The sequence below is a fragment of the Carassius auratus genome, unplaced genomic scaffold (genome assembly GCF_003368295.1).
Source record: "Carassius auratus strain Wakin unplaced genomic scaffold, ASM336829v1 scaf_tig00216461, whole genome shotgun sequence".
Taxonomy (NCBI): domain Eukaryota; kingdom Metazoa; phylum Chordata; class Actinopteri; order Cypriniformes; family Cyprinidae; genus Carassius; species Carassius auratus.
The window spans coordinates 116,322-125,199 of record NW_020528584.1 but is presented as its reverse complement, the minus strand read 5'-3'; the positions used below and the strand labels follow the sequence as shown (position 1 = coordinate 125,199).

Genomic DNA, 8,878 nt, shown 5'->3' with positions numbered 1-8,878 from the left:
CTTACGCTCACCAAGGCAGCATTTATTTGATAAAAAATACACTAAAAACAGCAATATTGTAAAATAAAATTAAAATTTTAAATAACTGCTTTCTAGTTGAATCTATTGTCTAATTTAATTTATTCAACTGCCATTCAGTAAAAAAAAATCCTTAAGAAATCATTCGAATATGCTGATTTGGTGATCAGGAATAACCAGTGTTAAAAGCATATATATAACATGAATATGTTTGTGGAAACCTTGATAATTTTTCTCAGGATTCTCTGAAGGATAGAAAAAAAAACATTTATTTTTAATAGAAGTCTTTTTTAATCTTCAAACTCGGTATATAAACTATTAGTTATATGTTAAGGTGTGCATTTTGTTATAGTGCAAAACCTTACTTGGTGTAGCTTTAAAGGACCTGATGGAGATTTTTTACTTATAAATACTTATCAAGATTTGTAAAAAGTAAAGCGCATTCACTCTTCTCCCTGAAATAGCCCTCTGCTTTTATTCAGAATGACCTCAGTCACCCCATTTTTTTTTTTGCTCCTCCTCAGTATACTGAGATGTGATCAGCTTGGGGGTTTCTGGAGCCAGATGGTCCTGTAAAGCAATTGTGTGTAAAGCAGTGGAGATCTTTGTCCTGGCTTTGATAGTAAAAGATGTCAGGGAAAAAAAATGCTTAACTGGCACTTTTTTTCTCTTTGTACTTCTCACCAGGTCTGGGTGTTGGATTTCTATTATGGTTCGGGCTTCCAGCTGGTCTGCGTCACTAAGAAGGATCTTGACATTGTGCCCTGATCTCTCTGCCTTTGGACAACACCCAACCAACAGAGTCCAATATAAAGGTTATCCAATATATATTTTGTTCTGATCCAACAAATGATTTCTGAAATGCCCAGAAATAGCTCTGAGAGGGTCACCTAAGGACTTGCACTGGGTTCTGGGGGACAAATAGGTGGTAAAGCTTGATGCAATATGAGAACTAGAATTTACAGTATGATTTTTTTTTCGCACAGTTGTCCTGAGTTTTGCCCTGCTCTCCATCTCAGTTCTTTGTGTAGCAGTGTAATCCAGAATTCTCTTTAAACAGTGTGTGTTGACAGAGAAAAGGAGGAAGTGCCAGGACGAGGGATGCAAACCCACTGAAGGCCCCAAATGAGCAGCTCCTGTGGAATGCAGTGCATGTGAGTTCCCTTTCAAGGAAATTTAGAACTGTGTCCTCTTGGGGGTGCTATGGGGAACACCTTGTTGTGACCCATGTCTGAAGCATACTTTGACAAAAACCAATGAGTCGGCCAACGACAGACTCTACCGGTGCGACTATAAATCAGCGGCAGGAGAACATGTCATTCTCTTCTTCGTCTTCATTGAATGTTTGCGTGCATCTTAGAAAACGACCATGGTAAGAGCGATCTTTTTCTGTTTATCATGGCATCCACTAGCAAGGCGTTTAGACAGTGTGTACATCAGTGTCTGCGTTATTTGACACCTGATGACACACACAGTCTTTGCGTCTCTTGTTTGGGTGAAGAGCATGCGCGCAATGTCCTTGAGGGGGTGAACTGCGTGCATTGGGAGCATTTTTCTATGAAAAAGCTCCGCTTTCGTCTGTCTCTCTTTTCGAGGAAAGAGGGACAGCCAACTGCTTCCCGCATTTCAGGACCTGCCGCTGCTGAGGCACGGAGGAGATTGAGCTTGTGGGGATCGCAGTTGGATCTCGCTGAGGAGTTTAGAGAGGGACTTTCCCTTTCATGCTCTTCGGCAGCAGACAAGAGTGAACTTCAGGAAGATGTGTTGTCATTAACCCTCTCTGTTAATAAAGTTAGTGCTCTGTTGGGTTCTGCCCTGGAAGAGCAAGAGATGCCTGAGGGTAGTGAAGTTATGGCTCGTGCAACGGCAAAGTTGGATTTGCCATGGAAGCGTGCCAGCAAAGTGACGCTGCGAGGTCACCTCAACGAGTGTCATTTGTCTGATCATAGCCCTCCAGCCCAGGTGAGCCTTCCATTCTTCCCTGATTTACATGCAGAAGTCGAAAAAGAATGGAATAGGCTGTTTTCTTCTTGCATCCATCGGTTTCAGCATACGAGTTATGCCAACATCGTGGCGATGCGTGAAAACGGCTATGAGAGAATGCCACCCGTAGAAGAGACGCTGGCTAGCTATATATCTGTGGGGGAAACATCCTCTCTTATATCTCCCTCTTTGCCATCTAAGCCCCTCCAGGATACATTCCGCTTAAACGGCAGAGCATGAGCAGCAGCAGATCAGGCTGTGGCTTCGTTGCACACGATGGCAGTGCTTCAGGATTATCAGGTTGATCTGGTGAAAGGACCTGGATAAAGGCGAGGGCCTTTCAGCTGACCAGGTAACTGAGCTGCGTTGCACAACAGATCTCTATTTCCGTGCTACCAAGCAGGCTGCCTCCACCATGGGTAGGTCTTTTGCGGCCATGGTGGTAACGGAGAGACATCTTTGGGTGAACCTGGCAGACATCAGGAGGAAAGAAAGGGGCCTTCTTCTCGATGCTCCGGTCTTGCCTTCCAAACTTTTCAGTACAACCATCGAGATGGTGGTCGAGAAGTTCAGGGGGGCCAGGGTTGTGTTCCGCTGCCTTTAAATCCTTCATTGAGCGGGGCTCCAGTGCAGGAGAGTGGATGAGTATGTAACCCTTTCTATATATACCCATGTGTATTATATTGCTGTTGGTTATGTGTCTACTAACAAATTCTGTGAGTTTCCTTTACAGTGCTAAGTCACGGCTTTTACTAAACACTCATCAGCACCGGCCGTCCGGCCTTGTGCCCTGGTATTAGGCGGCCGAGATCACAGGCTTCTGCGGTAGCCTTGCTGATCATCAGAACTGGCACAGCACTGCAGGGAATCTCATGGACGTCCGGCCAGGTCACCCTGAGGGGCCTCCTGGCTGCTTTGTTGTGCTGTCGCATCCAGCGGGAAGTGGAGGTGGTAGTTATGGAAGTGTTCTTGTGTATACTGCCTCAGGTGATGCTCAAAATTTGAGCTTGCCTCTCCCATGAGGTTCAGCGCCTCTGCAATGCTTATGAACCTTTAAGTACACACATTAAGCTCTGTGTACTTTCTAAAATCCAAGTGGTAAGTGTGCACTCAAGACTTTAGCCAGAGTGTATTTGTTTATACACTTCAAGCATCACTTCCCTCAACATGAGGGGCTATATGGGCTTAGTACAGTATTTCAAAATCCATGTTATGGTAAGTGTGCACATGAAGGCTTTGCACACTTTCTGAAATCCACACTGTGGTAAGTTTGCACACTAGTCCTCTGCGTTCTTTCTAAAATACATTATAGTGAAGGCCTTGCACAGTTGCTTTCTTGAGTTGGAAAAACCCCCGTTCTTCGACTCCACTCCATTTATGTATCCTCGGATACCTATCTATTTAAACAGGGTGTAGCTACTAGAGATCTGTTGAGACAGCTCCTTTAGCAAGCTTATACGAGAGCAAGCTGTAGCCCCTGTGTGACAGGCAAGACCTTGTATAAATACTGGGTTCTTAGCTGTATCCCTTTAAAGGAATCCTTCCTGATTCCAAGCCTTTAGCTCCACCCCGGGCTGAGGCCCTAACAAATAAAAACTGGGTTTATAGCGTAGGCCTTTGGTCGTAAGGGATAATGTCATGGACAGCCGTCTAAACATCCCAGGGGCAACTCCCATGGAAATGGTAGAGTTGGTACTTAGTGTTTGCCATGAATCTGGCCTGCACTCCCATAAGCATTGCGGTCTGGTTATACTGTTCCCCATAGCGCCCCCTAGAGGACACAGTTCAAAGTTCCCTTGAAAGGGAACGTCTCAGGTTACGAATGTAACTATGGTTCCCGGAGTAGGGAACGAGACACTGCGTCCTCTAGCTCCCTGCCATGCTTCGGCCGCAAGCTTCAGATGAAGAAGTGAATGACGTGTTCTCCTGGCGCTGATTTATAGTCACGCCGGTAGTGACATCATAGGCTGTCGCCGGCCAACTCGTTGGTGTTTTTTCAAAGTATGCTTCAGACACGGGTCACGATGAGATGTTCCCCATAGCACCCCCTAGAGGACGCATTGTCTCGTTCCCTACTCAGGGAACCATGGTTACATTCATAACCTGAGACGTTTTACACATATGTGTTTAAGAATGGTGTGGACAGCAGCCAACTGCATATATGGATCTTACATATATGGATCTTTATATACTCTAAAACAATTAAAGGTTAAAAAAACATTTTAGTTATTTCACATTCATATTCATATGTAAAACATCCTGTCCTTTATATAATTTATACAATATACATAATCTAAAAAAAAATTTAATTAAGTTTGAAAAACATTCTGTTCTTTATATTCTATCCTTTATATAATATACATAATCTAAAGCAATTTAACTAAGGTTGAAAAACATTCTGTTCTTTTAAAAGGCTATAAATGAAACGGTTATAAAAAATATACTAAAACCAACTGTTTCAGATAAACAAAATCCATTATACATTTTCTAGAGAGCCGAAGGAGGTGTTTTCACCTTTTCTGACCCGCGCTGCTCCAAAAATCAGTTCCTGTGTCTGTGTTTGCAGGCCAACATTCACTCTCGTCTGAATTTACTACAAAATCATAATATCTTTAAAGATTTTGTTAATTAAAACCATCGTATCTCATGCAGGAGTAGCATGTTTTTGACAGTTTTCTGATGGTTCCATCTATGAATTACGGTTGGTCCGTGTCTAGCATCTCTTGTGCCCGCGAATATGATGGTGAAATGACTCCCTCTGGTGAAATAGCTCCCTCTGGTGAGTCTGGGGTGAGATGACACCCTGTTATAGTGAAATGTGCGCCATCTGCTGGTGGTTTAATGTTATGGCAGACTGTTATAGTCGAAATTGCTCCCTCTGGTGAGTCTGGGCTGAAATGACATACTGTTATAGTAAAAGTTGTTTAATGTTATGACATCATGATTTCTTTGTCACAGTCTGTGTGTGTGTGTGTGCGTGTGTGTGTGTGTGTGCTCCATTAAACTAGCAAATAAAAACCCTCTCCATGTGTTTTAAATCATAACATTTTTTTTTTTATTATTATCTCAGGTTCAAATATTGCAAGCAAGCAAGCAAGCCTTTGATGGTATCAATATATGTAAGTACGTATTAACCATTCTTTTTATAAATTAAAATGAACATATTTTAATTTTGTCTCTTTATAAATGTAAATCTTTTTTTTATTTTTTTTTTCACAGTGGCCGCGATTGATCCAGACAGCGCAGCCGATGGTAAAAGAATATCTATCGCCTAACATTTTTATGAGAAATCAAAAATGTAGATTTTTTAGATAAGAGAAATCAAATTTAATTTTTAGATTTAATACAATTTATCACCCAACCTGGCTTCCAGACAGTTATTGGTCTCATGCAAGATGGCGATGAAGATCCCACCGTCAACAAAACAGACAAACCTCACATGCTACCTGATTCCACTCCGGCGCACGTCGAGAATCCAATAGGATCCAGCGGCGAACCACTTCCTGGACCCAGCGGCGAACCAGCAAGAAAGAAGGCTAGAAAAACAAATCGTCCCACCTCGCCGGTCAGTCCTGGACCAGGCGGCGAACCACCAAGAAAGACTTATCGTTTTACAGTGGTGGTCCGACCTGAACCGAATGGCGAACTACCAAGAAAGGCTTATCGTTTTACCCGGGCGACCAGTCCTGAGACTGTGCTGTTTTATGGTAAGACTATCTACATTATTTGCATTTAAACTCAGACCGAGTCAAGCCGTTAAGATTTTTTTATTTTTACACCCAGCAGACTGGAGTAGAAGCCATAAGGATGACGTGACCACCTGGGGCACGTCTCAAATCGATGCTTGGGACCAGAGTTCTTGGACGAGCGAGCGTGACAAGGTGTCAACCACCAATGTGGGTCAAACACCATATCCTTCTCACTCACCGTCGTCGGAAGAAGTAGAAGTGGAAGAAGTGCTGGCGCCTCAGCCGGTTGATGAACCATTTGATGATCTGCCTCCGACTCATAGGTCCATTAATTCGATAGAATCATTTGGTCAAGAGTTTTGCGATGCACAGGTTGACATAAACAACAAATACATTGAACTCTGTGACGTACAAGATGATATTAACAACAAATTGATTGTGTTGGGCAATGAGTCTTGTGACAGACAAATCGAAACCCATAGCAGATTAGACGCATTGCACAGCGAGCTCCGTACCTATCACCTCCAGACACGCAGTCGATTCGATGCACAGGATCGCTTTATTCAGGATCTGACCAATGAAATATTCCGTCGCGTCAATGCTATGAGATCAACGATTAAACAGCAGTTTGATAGAAATTATCATATTGTGAGTCAATACCATCAGAAATATGTGCTCATTTTGCATCACCTTATTTTCACCATCATAGATGAGACAACGGAGTAAAATTCAATATAGATTTATTCAGAGTAATTCTTATATAGCACGTTCTTGTAATATTTCATCTATCCTTTGTTTACATATAATCTGATATTTCATTTATACTCTGATTTTGTAACAAGTCATATATGCTTTTTATATTCTGATTTTGTAATAGTTCATGTATGCTTTTTATACTATATGAAATTTGTAATAGTTTATGTATACTTTTTTTATACTATATTCAATTCAATTCAATTCAAGTTTATTTGTATAGCGCTTTTTACAAAACAAATCGTTACAAAGCAACTTTACAGAAAATTATGTTTCTACAATATTTAGTAGTAGCTAGTAGTTTGTGCACATTTGACAGGATTTTAGAAAAAATAAAAATAATAATAATAATACAAGACGTAGTCAGCTAGACGATGAACTATCAATATTATTAATTAAGTTATCTGTTTGTTGATTCAGGGTTAGCATCATCTGAGGTCCTCTGAGGGTCAGCATCATCTCTTCTCAGGTGTTCTGGAACCAGACTGGAGCTTGTGTAAATCCTAGTTACCACGGGATGTAAATCCCGTGGCGAAACATAGAAACAAAATAGAGACATCATTAGCATAGCTGCTGATCCAACAAAGTAAAATTAGTTTAACCCAAGCTAATGAATAAAAATGCACCTTTGATCAGATGCAACTACACTCACAATTAAAAAGATACATTATTCGAATGCTTGGCGAAAGTGATGTGTTTTTAATCTAGATTTAAACAGAGAGAGTGTGTCTGAACCCCGAACATTATCAGGAAGGCTATTCCAGAGTTTGGGAGCCAAATGTGAGAAAGCTCTACCGCCTTTAGTGGACTTTGCTATCCTAGGAACGACCAAAAGTCCAGCGTTTTGTGACCTTAGGGTGCGTGATGGGTTGTAACATGGTAGAAGGCTAGTTAGGTACGCTGGAGCTAAACCATTTAGGGCCTTATAGGTAAGTAATGATAATTTGTAACTGATACGGAACTTAATAGGTAGCCAGTGCAGAGACTGTAAAATTGGGGTAATATGATCATATTTTCTTGACCTCGTAAGGACTCTAGCTGCTGCATTTTGGACTACCTGTAGCTTGTTTATTGACGAAGCAGGACAACCACCTAGAAGTGCATTACAATAGTCCAGTCTAGAGGTCATGAATGCATGAACTAGCTTTTCTGCATCAGAAACAGATAACATGTTTCGTAGCTTGGCAATGTTTCTAAGATGGAAGAATGCAGTTTTTGTAACATTGGAAATATCATTTTCAAAAGACAAATTGCTGTCTAATATAACACCCAGATTTCTGACTGTAGAGGAAGTAACAGTACATCCGTCTAGTTGCAGATTGTAATCTACAAGATTCTGTGTAGTGTTTTTTGGTCCAATAATTAGTATCTCTCTCTTATCCGAATTTAATTGGAGAAAATTATTTGTCATCCAATCTTTTACATTTTTAACACACTCTGTTAGCTTAGATAATTGGGAAGTTTCATCTGGTCTCGTTGAGATATATAGCTGAGTATCATCAGCATAACAGTGGAAGCTAATTCCGAATTTTCAAATAATATTACCAAGGGGCAACATGTATATTGAAAATAGAAGGGGACCTAGGACGGATCCTTGTGGCACTCCATATTTTACTGATGATAAATGAGATGACTCCCCATTTAAGTAAACAAAATGGTAGCGATCGGACAGGTAGGATCTAAACCATCTTAGAGCCTGCCCTTGAATACCTGTATAGTTTTTTAATCGATCTATGAGTATGTCATGATCTATGGTGTCGAACGCAGCACTAAGATCAAGTAAGACTAGAAATGAGATGCAGCCTTGGTCTGACGCAAGGAGCAGGTCATTTGTAATTTTAACAAGTGCGGTTTCTGTGCTATGGTGGGGCCTGAAACCTGACTGAAATTCTTCATACAGATCATTTTTATGCAGGAAGGTGCTCAATTGAGCAGACACAACTTTTTCAAAAACTTTAGACATAAATGGAAGATTTGAAATAGGCCTATAATTTGCCAGTACACTAGGATCTAGTTTTGGTTTCTTAATAAGAGGCTTGATAACCGCCAGCTTGAATGGTTTTGGGACGTGTCCTAAAGATAACAACGAATTTATGATATTGAGAAGCAGTTCTTCGGCTACAGGTAACAGCTCTTTCAGTAATTTAGTGGGTACAGGATCTAATAAACATGTTGTTGGTTTAGATACAGTGATAAGTTTATTTAGCTCTTCCTGTCCTATGGTTGTAAAGCACTGCAGTTTATCTTTGGGTGCGATGGATGAAACTGAAGTGTTAGATGCTGTAGAATCTACATTCGCTATTGTATTTCTAATGTTATCTATTTTATCAGTGAAGAAATTCATAAAGTCATTACTATTTAACGTTAGTGGAATATTTGAATCAGGTGGCGTCTGGTAAACTGTTAACTTAGCCACTGTGCTAAATAAAAACCTT

At 40.9% G+C, this 8,878-nt stretch overlaps 1 protein-coding gene across 3 annotated transcripts; it reads left to right on the top strand.

Annotated features, from left to right (window-relative positions):
* The first annotated feature begins 707 nt into the window (after window positions 1-707).
* On the top strand, window positions 708-6,468 carry LOC113098261 (uncharacterized). Of its 3 annotated transcripts, none has more exons than XM_026263278.1 (6): window positions 708-833; window positions 1,092-1,172; window positions 5,072-5,120; window positions 5,221-5,253; window positions 5,375-5,708; window positions 5,788-6,468. In XM_026263278.1, exons 2-6 carry the CDS (start codon window positions 1,144-1,146, stop codon window positions 6,414-6,416), a joined length of 1,074 nt encoding a protein of 357 aa, XP_026119063.1. In that variant the 5' UTR covers window positions 708-833; window positions 1,092-1,143; the 3' UTR covers window positions 6,417-6,468. The 3 variants fall into 3 exon arrangements, with proteins under 3 accessions (XP_026119063.1, XP_026119061.1, XP_026119062.1); XM_026263276.1 differs by having other exon boundaries at window positions 5,785-6,468; XM_026263277.1 differs by having other exon boundaries at window positions 1,079-1,172; window positions 5,785-6,468.
* The last annotated feature ends 2,410 nt before the right edge of the window (window positions 6,469-8,878 follow it).

What these genes read in the sequence shown, in the direction of transcription:
- LOC113098261 (XM_026263276.1), top strand. Translation starts at nt 1,144, where the DNA reads ATGAGCAGCTCCTGTGGAATGCAGTGCAT. An exon ending in TCCTGTGGAATGCAGTGCAT is followed by an intron (nt 1,173 to 5,071) that starts GTGAGTTCCCTT and finishes TTATTATCTCAG; the next exon opens with GTTCAAATATTGCAAGCAAG. An exon ending in CTTTGATGGTATCAATATAT is followed by an intron (nt 5,121 to 5,220) that starts GTAAGTACGTAT and finishes TTTTTTTCACAG; the next exon opens with TGGCCGCGATTGATCCAGAC.